This window comes from Rhineura floridana, chromosome 6, assembly GCF_030035675.1.
Source record: "Rhineura floridana isolate rRhiFlo1 chromosome 6, rRhiFlo1.hap2, whole genome shotgun sequence".
Taxonomy (NCBI): Eukaryota; Metazoa; Chordata; class Lepidosauria; order Squamata; family Rhineuridae; genus Rhineura; species Rhineura floridana.
Window position 1 is genome coordinate 71,863,886 of NC_084485.1, and position 21,480 is coordinate 71,885,365.

General features: G+C 44.2%; 1 protein-coding gene across 1 annotated transcript in view; it reads right to left on the reverse strand.

The window, feature by feature from the left end:
- DEF6 (DEF6 guanine nucleotide exchange factor) overlaps positions 1-21,480 on the reverse strand; it is a 74,155-nt gene that overhangs the window by 30,059 nt on the left and 22,616 nt on the right. The window contains exons 2-3 of the mRNA XM_061632326.1: positions 17,835-17,975; positions 25-210 (exon numbers count right to left, since the gene is read on the reverse strand). Coding sequence (XP_061488310.1) covers positions 25-210; positions 17,835-17,975 — 327 coding nt within the window. The remainder of the gene's footprint in view (positions 1-24; positions 211-17,834; positions 17,976-21,480) is intronic.

Here is a 21,480-nt window from a genome sequence, read left to right on the forward strand (position 1 = left end):
AAAATTGCTTAAAAGCAATCATACCTCATCAGGAACCATAACAAGAGGGTACTTGTCTTCCGATAAGAAGTTAAAGAGACACCAAAGTTTGAAAGCATCTTCATGGGGTACAACACTGTTCCCATTCCGGTTTGGCTTGTAATTCTTCTTTGCTGTCAATGTCCAGCAAAGCTCATCAAAACTCTCTTTGACGAAAGCACCTTCTTCTACCTGCAAACAAAACAGCAGTGATAACTGCAGCTTCCACCAATTTTACGTGTGGCTTTAATCCTTACATGAGTGGAATTGCAGAAAGAGTGGTATTGACAAGTATTGGTGGCAATACTGTTATGTGTTTCCATCTAGGAAGCTTAACAGAGAATTGCAACACACTTTCAGAACCATCCTGTGTGAGATAGATAATAATCTCTATTTTCACATTTGAGCCTACTAAATAATAGGCAGGGAGCAGATGCAACACAGGGTAAGGCTCTTGCGCCATTATCCATTCTGTAGGAGAGGAACTTTCAGGAGATGCAGGCTGCCATAAGGGGTGGAGTTTAATCACACAGTGGTAGCAAGTCATCCTTGAATCAAATGCTGTAGTATTTCCTTTTAAATTTAACCATCACTGGTAACAGCCTTACCATACATTTAAAGTACTTTTAAACTACATGGCTTCCTCCAAAGAATCCTGGAAATTGTAGTTTCTTAAGGATACTGGGAATCATAGCTCTGTGAAGGGTAAACTATAGTTCCCAGGATTCTTTGGGTAAAGCAGCGTCCTTTAAATGTGCTTTAAATGTATGATGGAAATGGGACCGTAGTCTTCTAGTTCACTGAATTCATGGTGGCTTAATACAAGGGTGGGGCATCTCTTTCTGTCAAGGGCCACATTCCCCCAGAAATAATATGCCTGGGGACGCATGCCTGTGATGAGTAGGGTCAAAGCCAGCAGTGGGTGGGGCCAGATCCACCCCCTCTCTCTTTATGTCACTCCCTTTTCTTTCTCTCCTCCTTTCTTCCTGCCGAGCAGACTGTCAATAAAGTGACGGATCACTCTTTCCAGAGGCCTGAGTTGATCACTTGCCAAGTATTTCTCCCTTCCATGCCTTCCATTGCTACATCCACTTGGGCTTTCCCCCATTTTTTCTCTCTTACACTCTCCTCTTCCTCTGGGCTCCCCACTCCCCACTCCCCACCCACAAATGAGGCCAAGGTCCACATACGGCCTTTGGTCCTCAGGTTGCTCACCTCTGGTTTGATCTTTGGCAGCTGAACAGACATATTTAGCATCTGATGGCGGCTAGTTATTGATCTCATAGGCTTGTATCCAGTGTAGCTCTAAGTAGCTTGTTCTGTTAGCGCAAGGATTTACACTGGTGCAAAGGAACTTCCCCCCTCTGTGCCCCTCCTAAATCTGTTCCAGAGGTTCCCCCAACTATCTGGAGCAGCTCTAGGGAGAGTGCTGTGTGCACAGAGTAGGATGGGGGGTGGAATTCCATTGCACAAGCGTAAATCCTTGTCATAATGGGAGAAGTGCACTATATACCACCAATGGCATCTGGTTTCAGCAATTCTAAAAGGCATACCTTTGGGGCACTTGTCTTTGGGCTCCTTCAGATGTCCTTTTTATTGTGCACTCATGATTATTTGTATTCATGATGCTATCAGGGTGGTTATGAGCAACCTCATTTTCAATACTATGTGCACTTCTCTGTTCATATAGAGGTGAGACAAGCTACACCTACTGAAATGTCCTTATCTACACAACTGTTAATGATAAAAGAGCCCTATCTCCTTTTGAATGTGGTTACCCTAACAGCGACAAGCAGTGAGTGAACTACTTTTCCTTCAGCTGGGGGATCTGCATTTACACACTTTCTTGGGGAAAATGTTGATCTGTTTTCAGAACTTATAATACTGCACCAGCACATGTGTATTCCTGTACCTTAATAACAATATTCTTCCTTTAAGAGTGCAGCTCCTAGCACCAGCCATGGTAGAGAGCTACTTGGAAATTCCAGCCACCACCTCTTCCAAAAAACCCGCACTACACTCAGGCATAAAATAGGGCTGGATGCAGAGGAAGAAACCACACATTTATAAGAAACAATCCAAGAGAATTGTCTCAAATAGTATGGATTAACTAAAATAGTATTTTAACTTTCGTCATTGTTCTCTCTTTTTTTTATAAAACACTTCTGCTTTCCAGTTAATTTTCAACAACAGCATAACATCTCACAGAACATACAAATTACACACCAGTCTGACCAAGCTCTGGAAGCTTCCCCAACACAGATGGTCTAAAGCTTAAACCGCCTTCGCCAACATGCGCTGGCTGGGGCTAATGGGAGATAGGGCTCTTTTATCATTAACAGTTGTGTAGATAAGGACATTTCAGTAGGTGTAGCTTTTCTGGAGGGTACCAGGTTGCAAAGCATCTGGAGGGTACCAGGTTTGCAAATGCTACTTTGTATACTTTCTAAGCCCTCCCACAGACCATGTGACTTATAAAAGGTGCACCTACACATCTCTGCTATCACATGGGCTAGAGGGAAGGCTTACAAATCTGATATAAAAATGGATTCTGCTTCAGCTTTAGCCCATTTGGATAGGGAAGCTGCTATAGGCTGTAGGCACGCTAGTTGCTCCATAAGCAGCCAAAATGGTTTTTTTGGCTGCGTTTTGAAGTGACTCTGCCCTCTGATGGCTACACCTCTCTTCCCCACTGCTGACTTCAGACCTTTCAGGACTGCCCACAGCAAAACCTTGGGCCAATCACTGTCTCTGCCGGAGCCCGCAGCAAAGCATTTCCAGTGGCCACAGCTGGAACACAAACGAGTTGATGTACCAGTCTGTTGCAAAATCTCCTGTTAGCTGAATTTTTAAAAAACACATGTGAGACAAGGTTTTAAGAGTAAAAAGGGGTAGAGTTTGACTAGCGTTGTGCGTCACAAAGCAGAGGTAGAGATGCATTGGAACAAACAAGTGCAGGGATTGCATAGTTCCTTTGCTCTCTATTTTCAGAAGCTTGTTTGAATCAGTACACATCTCTGTGTAAGGTGTGATTAGCATCCAGGAGTTGGATAAAAACATAAAGCAGCACTTTCAATTTCAGTATAATTTGCTTAGCCATTCAATTATAGGTTCTCCCTCAGTGAATATGCAAATTTTGACACAAAATCCAGCTTAGCTTCATCAGATAGAGAAGATTCTCAACAAAGACTGTTCAGTTGGGTGGCCTGGTCAAGTACTTCTCGGCAACCAGTGAGTGTTTCATCAGGAGTGAGGGGCTTATGTTAAAAGAACTTCAGTGCATGTATCTACAAAGCAGCAACTTCAGTGCATGTGCCTACAAAGCAGCTTGGTCAGGGGTAGGGAACCTTTTTCAACCCAAGAGCCACATTCCCTTCCAACCTTGTGGGGGCCATATACCAATGGTGGGAAGGGACAAAAGTGGGCAAAGCAATAAATATTAATATTACCTTTGTAAGCAGGCTAGCTTCTTAACACTCAAACATCCCTCTCTATCCACCATCCAGGCAAACAACAATTATTAATTATTAAAATTCAGTCTAAATACAATTTAAACAAATTACATTCACAAGAATAGTGTGGGTCCTGAAAACATACATCTCAAGTGCCAAAGGCCATAGTATAAAATGCATCTTTAGCATTTGCTGAAAACTGCACAGTGAAGGTACCAGGTGCACCTCTGTGGGGACGGAATTCCATAACTTAGGGGCTGCCACAGAGAATGTCCTCTTCCATAACTTAGGGGCTGCCACAGAGAATGTCCTCTTCCAGGTCACCCCCCCCACTTCTGAGGGGGCAGAATTACCAAGAAGACCCCCCCTCTGCTGATCTTAACACCCAAGAGGGTATATAGGGAAGGAGACAGTCTCTCAAATATTTGGGGCCTGAATTGTTTAGGGCTTTTTACACAAGCATAAGCACCTTATATTGAGCCTGGAAATGAACTGGCAACCAATGCAACTGTTTAAGAATAAGGGTTATATGAATTCTAAAAGAAACCCTAGGCAGTAACCTGGACCAGTTGAAGTTTCTGAGTCATCTCTAACGGCAGCCCCACATATAGTGTGTTGTAATAATCCAATTTGGAAATTACCAAAATATGGAGTACTGTGGTCATGTTATTTCTGTCCAAAAGGGGCCACAGCTGGCAAACCAGCCATAGATGGATTATTTATTTATTTATTTATTTATATACCACCCTCCCAGTAGAAGCCCAGGGTGGCAAACAAAAGCACTAAAAACTCTAAAACATCATAAAAACAGACTTTAAAATGTATTACAACAAAACATCTTTAAAAACATATAACAAAACACCTTTAAAAACATCATTTTAAAAAGCTGTAAAAACATCTTAAAAAACAAATTCTAACACAGAAGCAGACTGGGATAAGGTCTCTACTTAAAAGGCTTGCTGAAAGAGGAAGGCCTTCAATAGGCACCAAAAAGATAACAGAGATGGTACCTGTCTAATATTTAAGGGAAGGGAATTCCAAAGGGCAAGTGCCGCTACACTAAAGGTCCGCTTCCTATGTTGTGCGGAACAGACCTCCTGATAAGATGGTATCTGCAGGAGGCCCTCACCTGCAGACATAGTGATCGACTGGGTATATAAGGGTAAGATGATCTTTCAAGTATCCTGGTGCCAAGCTCTACAGGGTTTTGTACACCTAAACCAGAACCTTGAACTTGGTCGGGTAGCTAATAGGCAGCCAGGGCAATTCTTTCAGCAGAATTCTTTCAGCAATAGACCTCCTGATAAAATGGTATCTGCAGGAGACCGGTATCCTGGTCCCAAGCTATATAGGGCTGTCCAGGCCACCAAGGCCACCTAGACCTCAAGTGACAGCGCTGCATCCAGGAGTATACCCAAGCTCCTTCCAGGGGAGTGCAACCCCATCCAGAACAGGCTGTCTTCCCATCTCCTGCACTTGAGAATTTGTAACACATAACAGCTCAGTTCCAGCTTTTTGGCCCACATCCAGTCCATCACTGCCTCCAAATACGTCTGGCACCTCAACCACCTCTCCCAATTCAGATGGAACAGAGTGACAGAACTGGGTGTCAGAGTCATTAGAGCTCACCATTGTATTCCAGTCAGGCAAAAACACTCAAGGAGTGTACAAAACAGGACTGAGGAGGGGGTGTAGTCCAGGAGGGTATGTGGACTGGGAAGAGGGCCAGAGAGGTCTGGAGGGCCACCTTTGGTCCCCTGAACCTGAGATTACCCCATCCCTGGTCTAAATGCTAACTGTTCATGAGCAGAATCTGGTGTTACATTCTGAGCTGGAAAAGAACTGTTCATGCAAATGATGCCCTTGTAAGCTGTCAATTATATTATCTCCTATATGGCAAAGGAGGGGTGGCGAGAGTGACTTCGGCTAAGAGTTCATGGCAGAGGTAAGATTTAAACTGGGGATTTCCTGCACAGCCTAGCCTCTTATCTACTAACACTGCACCAGCTCTTTATTTGTTTCTGGTGTGCAATAACATCAAGCCTGAAAAAGTACTTTGCAGTAAGGAAAGTGGTACAGAATTGTTGCCCAGCTCTTTAAACAGAGGTAGGATTTTGTGTGTTTCTTATTTGGACATTTTCTGCGGCTACTCCAACAACTGATTCATTATTTCATCCAGCTAAAGATTATTATGCCACCATGACACTAGGCAGATGTGCCAGTTCTGCAACTGGCTAAAGGGGGCAAAAACGATAATAAAACAGCTATGAACATCCTTGTGATTTGTAGCTGGGCACCACTTACTTAGTTGCCAGCATATAATTGGCATTCAGATAATTGTGGGCAGTGAGTGGCAACCAGCCAGGAATTCAACACATGTCCCGTGACTCAAGTCTGTGCTTTATCCAAGGAATGAAAGAGTCCAAAGCTCATGAACATTCAACAATTGGAACTGAAAACCATGTTCTGGAAGTAAAAGAGTCTAAGCTTAAACCTTAAGCTTAATGTGATGGCTGAAGTCTAGCATTACCTATTAGGTCTTACCCACATTTTACAGTCCTATAAAGCATGCCTGCTACTTGGAAGGGTATTAAGCTACATCCGTACAAAACTTGCCTAAACTCCCAATTTGATGCTCCTGCGCATTATCAGAAAAATCCCTAGCAAAGACAGACATCTTTTTGCTTTAGGACACAATATGCCACTAAGCATTCCCAGCTTGAGGCAAGCGACTTCTGCTGGGGTGGCAATTAAAGTGCAAGTCAGGCCTGCTACTGAATAATATTGGAGGGGAGGGGAGGGGACGGGAGGGGACCCTTAATGAAATTCACAAGCTCCACCCCATGATTCTACCTTTAGCCAAATCTTCCCACCAGTATAAGCCTTTTAAAAATAGTAACCTATGGGAGGATCCTAAGCTTGTTTGATCATATCTAAGTCCCATTCAGCTCAATGGGACTTTCTTCCTAGTAAGTGCAGTTTGGATTGCAACCTAAGGATATCATCCGAAAAGGTAAGAGGGCTGGACCCCTGCAATTCAAGCACTCCTGAATTCCCTTGCAACAGGGATGATGAACCTGGGGTCCTCCACATGTTGCTGGACCACAACTCCCATCACCCCTGACCACTAGCCATACAGGCTGGAACTGATGGGAGTTAAAGTCCACCAATATCTGGAAGGCCACAGTGTACCTTATGAGGAACAGTTTTATGCTCAAGAGAAAAAAAAATCTGTACATAACTACAGGTTCAAATTGTTATGGGTTTGGAGTTGAGATGGATGATTTCAATGAGCGCCTTCCAGCCTCTGATTTGGAACCCAGCACTTGGGGGTGAGAAACCCGCTCCGCTGGTCAGATGAGCCCCCTTTTGTTAATCTAATAGACCCATTAACTCACCTGGCCAGATGAGCCAGGGAGATCCTATTGTAATTGAAACTTTTCAGGAGAGCCCCCCCCCTTTCTGAGGCCAAGGAGAGGCTTGTATTTTTTAGTTGGGTCTGAGGAAAGGCTGGGAGCTGGAGACACACAGAGAGGCTTGCTCCCAGCACCATGGCTTTAGGATGCTTCCTGTAAGCACCTGTTTGACAACCAAGATCAATTGGACTGCTGATACTTTGAACCCCTCCATCTTAAGCTCAGGCTGGAATGTGTGCAAATAAATAAACCATATTTCATAAAGACTCCACAGTCTCCGCTGACCTTCTTTCCAAGGAAACCAACCCCTGGGTAAGCGTAGGGAGATCTCTCACTGCTCAGAGATTGGGGTGACACACAACAATATGCTTGCTGGCCCTCCCCCAGCCTGTGTAGCCATCAGACCCCACAACTGAGGATGTGAATTTCCTTCATCACAACAAGGCATTGAGGTGACCAGGAATAATGGGAGGGAGGCTGTGGCCACATCCCCACCAGACATTTATTCCACATTAAACAGCTATGGCTTCCCCCAAAGAATCCTGGGATGTGTAGTTTGTGAAGCATGCTGAGTGTTGTTAGGAGACTCCTATTCGGCTGACAGCTCTAATGGCCAGAGTGGTTTAACAGTCAGCCCCTCTCCCTAGAGAATTCTGGGAACTGGAGCTCTGTGAGGAGAATAACAGTCTCCTAACAACTCTCAGCACCCTTCACAAACTACACTTCCCAGGATTCTTTGAGGGAAACCATGCTGTTTAATGTAGAATAAACGTCTGGTGTGGATGTGCCCTTAGGACAGCGTTTCCCAACTAGTGGGCCACCAGATGTTGTTGGACCACAATTCCCATCTTTCCTGACCATTGGCAATGCTGGCTGAGGCTGATCGGAGTTGTGGTCCAACAACATCTGGTGGCCCACTAGTTGGGAAAGGCTGCCTTAGGAGCACTGCCAGCCACTTTGCTGTAGTAGCAAAAAGTGCTTAAAGCAGGAATGGGGAACCTGTGGCCTTCCGAAGTGCAACTCTCATCAGTCCCAGTCAGCATGGTCAACTGTCATGGATGATGTGATCTGTAGTCAAATGACAGCTGAAGGGCCACAGGTTCCCCACCCTGGCTTGCAGTTTAGCACTAAAACTTCAAATAGCTTTTGCCACTGCAACAACATGGCTAGTGATGTTCCTAGACTTCTAGGTGGTCCACAGCTCACAAGGGGCAAGGAGTGGGTAACAGCAGGGGGCAGCAGGCACCTGCTTGCTCTGCCACCCTCCCAATCCCCCCTTTAGCCAAAAGGCTCAACTTCCCTCATGGGAGGGCCAGCTATATGAAGCTGTCATGTTATTTTTTCCCTTTCTCCAAATGCCTGGAGAAGACAGCTCATAACTTTCCTCTTTAAAGAACGAAGATGCCTTTCAAATGCAGAGAACCAGAGAAAAACATCAGACTTTATGAACGCATTTTTTAAAAAACACTTCTCTTCCTAACAAGCATCCAAACAGATTTTAAAAATGAAGAGTGCTTTTTTGTGTGTGCGCAAGCCACAAGTTATAAATGAAAAACACTCAGATAATACTAAGTACAAAAATGCAAAACACAGATGACTGTGAACAAAATATGTAAATACAAAACAAATGGAATATAGCAGAATATCATCTGCTTTAAAATGAAACTGAGGCATTGAGGAATTGATAGCTGCCATTTGACATATTCCTTATACTTATATCCTCCATTCTTTGAGAAAGCACAAAACAAGTTGGCAGTCTTGGAGAGCTCTGTACTGATATACTTCGGAGTCCTGTTTCACTTATCATCCATTCGTTTTGGATTTGGATTTGCATGTTCCCTAGGGTCTGATGGCATGGGGAGGGCAAACCTGCTACCAGTTGCTGCCCTATCTCCTCAATATTAAGTAGGATTATATTCATACTGAAACATGTTGAGTACCTGCCAAACCCAGGTATTCCATGCAAGAAGCCTTATTACTGCCTCATAGTCACCCTTTTTTTGGGAGGGGTAGCACAGCTCTGACCACACTTGGAAGAGCTTCCATTCTACTTCTCTCCACCTTCCCTCCTCACATGACACACCTACAGCTTTCGAATCAATGCTAACTGCCTCTTCCTTTTTGCTCTTCTATCTATACTTTGGATGGGTCTCTTCCCCCTCCTCAGAAACACTCCTAGCAAGTACTGGAAATGTGACAGTGCAACTCAGCTTGAAGCCTGGGAGGGGATTACATGCTACATGGGAAGTAGAGTGGTAGAGAGAAGTCCTCCTAAGTTCCTAGACTGTTCTGTTTCTGTTCTGTAAACTGATATCTTCAGAGGAAACAAATCTCCCTTCCTGCTCCTTCTCAGTCTTCCTTTGTTCTTCATGCCAGCATGGCTCCCTGAGGAGGAGCACAGTTGCAGCAGACATCTCTTCTGCAGCATCTCCTATCTAGTCAGTCAGATGTAGGTCTTTTCTATCTAAACTTATTTCCTACAATAAACTCAGTTTGTTATTTTTCTTATACCAGACTCTCAATGCATTTTCTACCAAGCTGAAGTGCAGCTACTGCTTAGTGTTTACCACATGCACTTAATTCCCCCAAACACCATTATAATCCATAGATCTTAACAGCAAGTTCATCCACTTAAAAGTTTGTTTGATGCCTCACTTACATTTTTTAAATAAAAAACTCAGTCAGGCTTTTTAAAGTTGAAAAACTGCTCTGGGGATTGGGAGGGAAATGGAAGTGCTTTTGCCACACAAACCCCCAGCCATTCATCAGTGTGCACAGCTGCTTCTGCTGGCAACTAGTAGATCTGGCTTTCTCCCCTGAGTTTGATACTCCCTAGAACAGCCTTTCCCAACTAGTGGGCCACCAGATGTTGTTGGACCACAACTCCCATCAGCCTCAGCCAGCATTGCCAACGGTCAGGAAAGGAATTGTGGTCCAACAACATCTGGTGGCCCACTAGTTGGGAAAAGCTGCCCTAGAAGCTTGCATGTCTGACCAAAATGGGGCAAATGCAGTTCTATAACAGCTGGAGCGATGTAACTGTGTATACCTGTCTGCAGCCTCAGCAGTCGCCACTATTGAAGGAGCAGCTGCAGTTACCATGCAGCACTCCTTTGAGTTAGAAAAAAATACCTTTAAGGACATTGAGTTTCAGCACAAATCCTGGCTGTTAATTGGCCCTACTTTCCCCTTCCATTCCTGTCACCCCTCTGTTAATCTTGAGACTGTAGAGGCAGCAGTACACAGGAATGGAAGGGGATTTGGAATATACATGGATAGGAATTGGCATAGGTTTAAGCCTGCGATCCTGCTAGTTGGGAATATAAACAGCTCCAGATCTACCAAGACCATTGCATTCTCATTATATAAATACAATTGCAGAACACTGTTGATTCCTAGGGAAACTGTATCTAGACTTCTCTGGTCATGCTCTATATTAGGGCTCTTGATCTAATTTTGTGAGGATGGGGAGAGCCCAAAGGCAGAAAAGGAAGGGGGAGACCAGGAGGGAAAGCCAAAATGGATGGAACAATGGCAGGAGAAGGAAAAATAAGCAATCTGCAAGCCATCAGTTCAGATCTCTGGCAAGATCCATCTGTCTTTCTTCCCATGGCCCACTGGGTGGGGAAGGGGAGGAGATAGAAGTGGGTGGCGGGGGGGGAAAGAGCACCCACCCACTTTTGGCTCTCATCATCCCACTCACTACCATCATGTGGCCCCTAATAGTGCCCTCCCAAACTAATGCAGTCCTCAACAACAAAAAAGATTCCACTATGCATCCCTACGGTAGATCATATTCCTTGAGCACTAGGCTGAGTGAAAGTATTATTTTATTTATTACATTTATACCCTGCCTTTCTTTTCATGATAGAAACCCAAGGTGGCTTACATACGATTCCCAGGCGGTCTCCCATCCAGGCACTGACCAGACCTGACCCTGCTTAGCTTTAGCAGGGTGCTGGCCTCATGTGCCTTCAGACCATGGCCTGGGATGCATCTCCAATGATGTTTCCAATTAGAAGTTTTAATCAGAACAAAATTTCTGTAACAGAAAAATATCCTGACTCTAGTCACATTTAATTGGGGAGAAGCCCCATTGAGTTAAATGATGTGTGTGTCAATCGGACTCTTCTCTCCTCCCCCCTGGGATCTTACTGGATTTGAATCCCCTATTTTGGACTAGATGTGTTCCTGTGACAGGAGAAAAGAAAAGGAGTAGTGTAATACCTGATAAATGTATGAGGAGCTCTACAACAGCAGGCCTACTGTTGTATTCAGTTTATTTAGCACTGAATATATGTTGATACACTTGTATTATGTCTATGGACATACATAAAATTCAAATGAATAAGTATACAAAAAAATCCAATGTGTACTTCTAGATAAGTAGAACACATAAATTACAACTACAAAATCTTCTTGAAACAGAAAACTCAGGGCTTTTCCTTCTTAAAAAAGGAAATAGCATCCCTACTCTTATATACAATCAAGTAAGGCAGCTGTTGGGAGGAACAACTTGGAGACTACAGAAAAGCAAGACAGGTGGATCAGGATGCATGAAGGTGCATAAAGCCACCACCTTGCTGAAACTCAGCAGGTCTGGGTCTAGCCAGTGCCTCAATGGGAGACTACCTGGGAACCACATGTACTCTTGCTTCCTTGAGATCCTTGATGAAACAAAAACAGGATATACTTGTAAGCAGGAGGTAGGGAGGGAAGTCCCCCTTAGATGCCATTCATGTCTAATGTTTCATGTCCCACCAAAGACTGGAACTGCCAGTTTATCTGAAGTCAGGGGTGGGGAGCCTGTAGCCCTCCAGATACTGTTGGACTATGTGGCGGTCCTTCCCCGGCTCTCCCTGTCAGGTTACTACCTGCTCGTGGCTACTGCCTGTCACTAGGCACCACCAGGGACTCCACCAGTCCAGACCGTCCTTTTTTATGGTTTCTCTCTCTGCTCTAGCATAGACCTCACCAGATCCTCCTGCTAGGCAGCACCACCAGTCACGTTCTATAACCAGTATCCCCAGAGACTCTGCCTGAGTCTCTCTCAATCAGGTTACCTCTGTGACTGCGTGCTCAAGCTGTCCCACTCCCTTTGTATCAATGCAGATACATATATTTCTGATTTGTTCTGAATACTTGTGGTGTAATTCTTCCCTTCCCCGCTGCCACCATTTGTTACCCTTCAGCCTTGGTATTTACCTTACCCTCCCTTCTGGTCTGTGAAACCCCAGCCAAGGATCAGGCCTTTGGTAAACCAAAAGTATTTATTAACTAACAAAGATAACAAGATTACTTTAAAAGGCACTTAAGCATATGGTTACATCTATTCCTGAGGTACTGGTCTTAGTATTAATCCGAACTCCACACTCTCCTCTCATAAACCCACCCAAACAACCCACTAACATCCACCTCACATCCACCTCACATCCACCCAGATTTACCTGTCATCCTTCCATTTATACTGTCAGCCATTTTAAACATTCAGCCAATCATCTAGCATTCTACTGCCCATTCACTCCCCCCTCCTCTTTCATTCCACTTACCATGTATCTCCTATACAAACAGCACTTACCATATATACACTAATAGAGGAACATCACATTCCCCCCCCCCTTAAAACAACGGCAGAGTATTATTCCTGTTCCAGGATTTATACGTCGCGTTAACAATATAACAAGTCTCTATGGGGAAAATGTCTTTCTTTGTTCCTCCGTCTGGTCACGTCACTGCAGTCCCAGCCACTTGCCTGGAAAGTCCATCGGCCAATATATTGTCCTTGCCTTTTATGAACTGGAAGTCCACTTGATAGTGTTGTAGGGCCCAGGACCACCTCTGCAGCATAGTGTTATGGTTTTTCATAGTCTGCAACCATAACAAGGCCCGATGATCCGTTGTTACCGTGAATCTTCGTCCCCACACATATGGGCGCAACTTGGTCAGTCCCCACACGACCACTAGGCACTCCTTTTGGACCGACGAATAGTTTTTCTCCCTCGGCGTCAGCTTGCGACTCAGATATGCCACTGGATGTCTGGTGCCTTCTCTCTTGCAGCAAGACGACTCCCAGCGCGAGGTCTGATGCATCTGTAGCCACGATGAATGGTTGCTCATAGTCTGGTGCTATTAATATGGGTCCTTGGCACAAGGCTTGCTTCAGCAGATCAAAAGCCTTCTGACATTCATCTGTCCATACCACACGCTCAGAACACTTTTTCTTTGTCAATTCATGCAAGGGGGTTGCTATTTCCCCAAACCTTTTCACAAACTTCCTATAAAAACCAGCCACACCTAGAAATGCCCTAACTTGTTTTTTTGTTAAGGGGATAGGCCACGCTTGTATTGCCTCCACCTTGCTCCATAAGGGGGTGATTTTCCCACTCCCCACCTTATGTCCTAAATAGACCACCTCCTTCAACCCAAACTGGCATTTCTTCGCTTTTATTGTGAGTCCTGCCTTTCTTAATGCCTCTAATACTGTTGTCAGGTGTTGGACATGCTCAGGCACCGACTTGCTAAAAATGGCCACGTCATCGATATAGGCCACTGCAAAATCTGACATGCCTCGCAACACAGTATTGATTAGCCTCTGAAACGAACTTGGTGAGTTCCTTAGTCCCATGGGTAAGGTCACAAACTCATATAACCCATCCGGTGTACTGAAGGCAGTTTTGGCTCTGGATTGCTCGTCTAGTTCTATTTGCCAAAATCCTTTACAGAGGTCTAACGTTGAGATAATGGTTGCTGCCCCCAATAACTCTAACATTGCGTCTACCCTGGGCATAGGATACGCATCTGGGACTGTAATTTTATTGATTAGCCGATAATCAATGCAAAATCTTGTCGTTCCATCTTTTTTCGGAACCAGGACAATACTTGAGGCCCAGGGACTGATGGATTCCCTGATCACTCCTAGTTCCAGCATATCTTCCACATCATACACACGTTCCCTGGCTGTTCTGTTATACCAGTAACTTTGCTTCTCCTGTGCTTGACCCAAATTCTTTTTCACTACTTCCATCATTGATAATTTATTGTGGAATTCCAATACAAAATCTACTACAGATGTTTTGTACTCTCCCAGGGTTCCTTCCCATGAATTTTTTAACAGTTCCAAAGGTCCCCTCACTTTTCTAGTGAACATCAGTTCAAAGGGTGAGAAGCCTGTTGACTCCTGAGGGACTTCTCTGTATGCAAGTAAGAAGCATCCCAAACGTTCATCCCAGTCTTGTGGGTGATCTTGAACATAGCTTCTGATCATGCCCTTCAAAACTCCATTGAATCTCTCAGTTAGCCCATTAGTGGCGGAATGGTAAGTAGTGGTCTTTAGATGTTTTAGACCACAACATTTCCACATACATTGCATCACTTCTCCCATGAATACACTGCCTTGATCCGTCAGCACTTCATGAGGGAAACCCAGCCTCATAAAGATTTTTAATAAAGCCTCTGCCACTACAGGGGCTTCTACAGATCTTAGTGCTTCTGCGTCTGGGTACCTGGTGGCAAAATCCACCACCACCAATAGATATTTCTTGCCATGCCTTGTGGGTTTGGAAAAAGGGCCCACCAAATCTATTCCCACTCTATAAAAGGGTTGTCCAATTATAGGAAGGGGCTTTAAGGGTGCCTTAGTCTTTACTCCACTTTTTCCCACCTTTTGGCATATACCACAAGATAGACAATGTTGTTTTACATCTTTGGAGATGTTTGGCCAATAATAGTGTGCAGCCAATCTCCTCTTGGTCTTTTTTATTCCCAGATGTCCTGCACATGGGACATCGTGGGCTACCTCTAGCAATCTGGTTCTGTATTTGCTAGGTACTATCAATTGCTTCACTGGTTCACATTCATCCTTTCTCTCAGCAGGCATCCACAGTCTATATAAAATCCCATTCTCACACACAACTTGATTCCTCAGTTTGTCAGTGAAAGGAATCTGTTGGGTCAGGGCTTGTTCCTTTATTTGACTCAAACTGGTATCCTTATTCAGTTCTTCTCTGAAATGCTCTGTCTCTTCCCCAGAGACCAGTTGATACAGTTTGTCTCCTTCAGCAGGCCTGCCAAGGGTTGCTATGGGGACCTGAGGCTCGTAAACAGATTCCACCCTGTTTCCTTCAGCCCCCCTTAACATGGCTTCTGTTTCTCTGCCAAGTTGGTGTCTGGTCATCACATATATTTTCCCTTGTGCCCCCATAACATCTCTTCCCAGTATCACTGGTTCTTGTTGCTGGGCATTAATGCCTACTTTATATCTGCCCTCTCGGCCTCTCCACGCCATTTTCACCAGGGCCACAGGCAAGCTTTCTGGTTGACCCCTCACTCCTTGGATAGTCACCGTTTCCTGAGGTAATATTTCTTCAGATTTTATTAAATCTGGCCTCAGTAACGTCTGAGCGGCACCAGTGTCAAGCAATGCCCAATAATTTGCCCCTTGTACACTCACTTCCTCTCTCAGACTTGAATCAAGGTCTGTTACTTCTGTCCAGTTTATCTGGCAGAACTGAACCTTTTTTGTGGTTAAATCTTTTGGTTCTATTTTTACTGCCCTTGCCTGAGCAGGATTACTAATGGGGTTGGCAACCTCACATTGAAAACGTAGGTGCCCCGGTCTACCACATTTGTAGCATAATTTCTCCTCACTTTTAGGGTACACAGATCCACTCTGGGGTGTCCTGTCCCCTTCAGATTTTACTGGAGGACTCACTCGCTGTGGCACCACATCCTTTCTGCCACCATTATATGGTCTGGGTTTAAACTCTCTTGATGTTTTCCCCACCCAGCCAGTTCTGTTGGAGGCGAAGTGATCCGCCATCTCTGCGGCCTCCTGCACCGATGTAGGGGAACGGTCTTTGACCAGGAGCCTTATTTCTGGTGGTAACTGATGGAATAATTGATCCAGTATCATGAAGCTTTTCACCTCTTCCACTGACTGAGCTTTGGCACTACTCATCCACTTTCCAAATATATCCATCAACTTAGCTCCCAGTTCAACAAAAGACCTCCCTGCTTGGATCTGACCGTTTCGGAACAACTTTCTAAAATAGTCAGGTCCCAGTCTGAACCTTTTGTATACTGCCTCTTTAAACTCAGCATAGGTGACGGGCTTGTCTGAGGGGAAATATTGGTATACCTCTGCCAATTCCCCTTTAATCAGGTTTGATAAATATTGCATATATTTATCCTCTGGTAGCCCCCACAATTGAGCTGCCTTTTCAAAAGTGCTGAGGTAAATCTGTGGATCTTGTCCAGGCTCAAACACTGCAAAGTCTTTTGGTGTAACTTTTATTTTTGTTTCATTTCTGTCCTTTCTTGTTTCATCAGAATGAAACTTCTCCCTTTCAAACTTTAACTTTTCCACCTGTAATTCAGCATCCAATGCTCGTTGCTTCTCCCTCTCCTCAAACCCCATTCTCATTCTCTCAATTTCCAACTCCCTCTGCTTGTCTTTTTCCTCAGCCTCCATCCTCAACTTCTCAGTTTCTAACTCTCGCTGTTTATCTTTTTCCTCAGCCTCCCATCTTAACTTTTCTCTCAAATACTCTATATAAGCGGGATTGCTTGAGTATCCTTCTAGGGTCTCTTCCCTGACAGGTTGTTTTTGCTGGGCAGTTGCAAATCCTATAAGTGCTACCCTCAATTCATCTACCCCTTTACCCTCGTGAGGTAAATTGAATGTTATGCACTTCTCCACCAGCTCCTCTCTTTTCATTTTTATATATTCAGCCATGGTCACTCACTCTTTGCCAGTCACTCTTTGCCAGTCACTCTCACAAGTAATCTTGTTTTGTTATTTCTGTTTGCCACACCACTGTTAGGGATTCTCTAGTATTCGTACCACCGCTACAGCCAACACCTGTGACATAGTCTCCTTTGTTCATATCCCACCTCTGCCACCACATGTGGCGGTCCTTCCCCGGCTCTCCCTGTCAGGTTACTATCTGCTCGTGGCTACTGCCTGTCACTAGGCACCACAGGGACTCCACCAGTCCAGACCGTCCTTTTTTATGGTTTCTCTCTCTGCTCTAGCATAGACCTCACCAGATCCCCCTGCTAGGCAGCACCACCAGTCACGTTCTATAACCAGTATCCCCAGTATATACACTAATAGAGGAACATCACAGACTACAACACCCATCATTCCTGACCATTCACTATGCTGGCTGAGGCTGATGGGAATAGAGTCAAACAACATCTGGAGAGCATAAATTCATTCCTTCACTATAGCTTTCATCATTCCTAACCACTGACCATGCTAGCTGAGGGAGTTGGGAGTCCAAAACTTCTGGAGATCCCCATCCCTGATCTAAGGGCATGTACAAGCTGTGCAAGAATGTGCGTTCAGTGCTTGATGCAAGCACTTTTTGGGGCTGCTGTACACATGGCATTATCCCCATGTTGTCCCTGTCCTACACTATTTCTTGATCTAAAGCACATTCTGCTGGCAAGGTTATAATTTGTTTTGTGCCGAGAGTGCACTTCTTAAGTGCTTGTTGCATACATGTGTACCCAGAGAGTGCTTTCTTAGGTCACCTCCTATTGGGGCAGACCTACTGACATCGCATGGCTATGCTGCTCCCCCTCACCATGTTTAACTTGTCTATGAATGAAATTAGGCAGAACAGGAAACAGTACAGTAACTTAACTGTATATGTTCTCCATATCAATATATCAACACAGTAGTTTCTGTGGGGGGAAAAGGGTTTGTGGAAACACTAATTTAGAGGAGCGGACTTTGAAGACACACCCAGCTATGTATACAAGCAGCATGGATAGTAGCTGCCACTTGAGATGATGTGATCCTGTGAAGGTGTGTACAACTGCAAACCACTATGTACTAAAGCACACTGAAAAAAACAACCCCTGTGCATTTCAAAGGCTACACAGGTGCACAGCCTAAGAGAAAGGAGCTTCACATACATGAGTTAAGAGGAAATGGACTTACTTTATCCAGGATGTATTTGTTGAGATATGGCATATACCCCTGACTTGATACTGGCCCATCATCATCATCCTTGAAGTGTTCCTCCAGTGCCACAGGATCATGAGGGATGCAAAGCACAGTGTAGAGGTTGTGAGAGAGCACCTGGGACGGTAGAGGAAAGACAGCCAATGAGGACAACACAGGACCAAATTAGATGCATTGGGGGAAGCCATATCTGTTTGTTCATTATATATGCCTTACTGATATAGCAAGCAGGGAATGGAATGGGGAAGGGTTCAAGTACCCTCACGTGCACACCCCTATTGATGCTCAAATTGGCCCCCCTGCCCTGCTTCCCTTTGGCCTATACACAAGCAAATGCAGGAGCATGAACAACACACATGACTGACAAAACATGATCCTCTGATACTTTTTTGTTTAAGCCTGAGTTATGGCAGTGTATGGTATGTTGGTATTCAGCCTCTAAGCAATTGCATGCAAGGGTTGGGGAAGGGCCATAGCTCAGTGACAGAGCAGCTGCCTTGCATGCAGAAGGTTCCAGGTTCAACAGCCGGTATCTTCAGGTAGACTCCTGTCTAAAACCCTAGAAACTCTGTACCAGACAGTTTCTTATGTTCCTAAAAGAGAATATCCAATACTTCAGTTTAAAGGCATCCCAGAACGCACTCCTAACTCACACCCTGAAATTATGCTCAAGCAGAAAGCAGAAAATTATTTTGCAAAGAAGTGGTGGATGTAGGAATTTATTTACTCAATCAAACTTCCACCCAAATAAAAAATACATTTACTTGGAAGTACATCCTACTGGTAGATTCATGCCGAAATAAGCGTCAGCTGTTGAATTTCAGCTGTACACAGCCGTTTATGCACAGGAGCCCTGAAAGGAAAAAAAAAAGCTGGCAGCAGCACTATGAGAGAGAAGCTGCCTGCTGAGAATTTCCCTTCAGTGTAAATATTAGAGGCATGGGAGACCTTGTCCTGCATTTAAAGTCTCAGTCTGATTTTCCATCCCTATAACCAAAAAGTGTAAGGCACAAAACAACTACTGCCCCCTCCCCCAAAGTCAAGCTGTGATTAGCTGGCATAATTCAAAACTCACCCTATTCATCTTTCGCATCCAACCCAGCACAAAGGTGTTTGTTATTAAGTGCTCAGCTATTGGAGGATAAATAATCTTCAAAACAATGTAAAATTATTTCCTTTGCTCAAGTATGCAGGACTTCTGGAACTGATATACGCGCTGTTATACAACTGATGTTCTGGCTACGCCGTAAATGGCCAAGCTGTTTGCCATAGGTGACTGTGGCATGATTGGGAACAACTAGGAAAGGTTTACAGAAAAGGGTAGCAGGTTGCCTAGGAAGGGGCTCACCACTGCCAGAAAACAGCTGCTATCCGTTGCAGTGTTTGCCTGCAGGGGAAAATTATCTGTGATGGGATCTCCCAACAGTCATTTCCTTTGCTTAACAGGAACTGCGAGAACCCCAAACTGGATCAAGGCCAGGTGCTGGCAGAGGGGGAAACAGTAACACCAACAACAATGCTGATTATGTCCTGCCTTTCTTTGAGTTTATTTACAAACAGTCTAACTGGATTAAAAACAGCAAAACATCAAATACAATAAATATAAACAAAGCAAAACCACAAACACATAAACAGAAGGAAGGGGACTCGACAGCCCTGAGTTTTAACAGATGAAGGCGGCAGTCCTTAACTGGGAGTAACTCCCATTGAATTCCATGGGACCTACTTCTGAGTTGACAACATTAGGATTACACCCAAAATCATATTCATCAGAGGAGACCCCCTGAATCAATAATCTTCTGCATTGATTTTAGTGGGTTACTCTGAGTATGACTAAGCAGGATATATCCCTAGACAATAACCAGCAACCCAGAAAAGAAAATGAACTGACTGAATATTTTTACTACTCTTAGTTTCATTGTTGGTTATGTTTTATATTGCATTTGTAAATTGTAAATTTTAAGTGTGTGTGTGTGTGTGTGTGTATACATATACACCACATCCTGAAAACTATTTTTGGATGAAGATGCAGCTTCTAAATGTATAAAAGCAATCAACAACAAAAATTAACCAACAAATATCCCACACAATTTCACGTGGTTCCAAATGCCTTCCAAAGGAGTCATGTTTTCACTTGATGCTTTGAAGATACATTGTGTTAGAACTAGGCCTGCCTGCCAGGGAAGGCATTCCATAAAGCTGGCACCACCATGAAAGTTCCTGGTCAACTCATCAGAAGTTGAATGGATAGCATGAGGATATACTTCAAACTTTTCTCTTCCTGCCATTTCCTGGACTAAAGTTTTTCCCACACAGTTATTAGCCAAGGGATGAAGGAAGATAGGCATCACACCATACCTTTCCCCCACCATCACCCTGTACAGGGGTTAATAGCAGCTTTGGGATTATTTCAATAAGGGAAACAAAGAGTAAAAATCCTCTCACCCCATACTGTGGCCTCAATTCATTATGGAGAGAGGTAAGGCTGGGTTTTGGGGGGAATGATATTGGGAGATCTGATTGTGGATCTCACATGACATGCTTACTTTGGCTCCAATGGTTTGGTGCAGAAATAACGTTCATGTACAGACACTTGTAGTAAGGAGAGTAGCCATGTGTGGAAACTAGGTATTTAAGGTATTCTTCAACAAATGTTAGATGAGCATTCTTACTTTTGAAAAACAAAAAACCTGGAATAGAGATCTTGAGGCTAAGATTTGCATGAAATATCATGCTTGCATTTCCACATTCCTTCCCTTTAGATGAGGGGTGAGGAACCTGTCACCCTCCAGGTGTTGTTGGACTATAACTCCCATAATCCCTGTCCTCTGGCTATGCTCACTGGGAGCCTGGGGCTGATGGGAGTTAATAGAGACTAACAATATCTTGAGGGCCACAGGTTCCCCATTCTTCCTCTAGGTCAGGGGTGGGGAACCTTTTCTGGTCAGTGAGCCAGATCTTAAACTTTCCAAATCCAGCTTGTAATGTCAGGAGATGCTATGCTTTGAGATTGTCTGGGACTTCAAAGAGCAACGCGGGCATTTCAAACAGCCCTTTGTAAACATTCCTGTGCTGTTCTTTAAGCCTCCAGTTTTTGGAAGCTCAAGGAGCAGTGTCAGCACTTTTACAAAAGGCTGCTTGAAAGCTCTGCGCTGTGCATTGAGACGCCAAAACTCTAATATGATGCAATAATAACCAAACACTAATAAGGTTACTGGCAGGCCCAAGCTTTTGAATCATTACCCAAGGCAAAACAAGTATACCAAATATATGGAAAAGCAGAATAGCATATAAAATTAGGTATACTGTGAAGATATTTGGGCTTTGCTAGCTTTCACTCTCTGCTGGGTATACTGAAATTGCTAGGAAAAAGACAACTAGGAGTCTTGTAGCACCTTGAAGACTAACTAATTTACTATGGCATACATTTTCAGGGACTAGAAAGCACTGGAATTTACAATATAAGTATGTGTGCAGGGTTCCTGATCATTGGGAAGCCCTGTGTGTATGTAGTTCTGCACACACAGGGCCTTCTTCACACTAATGTCTAATGCACGGCTACCAGAGGGCATGGGCCCATTTCCTGCATGGGCCCCTGAGATTCATGCCCAGTACAGATGGG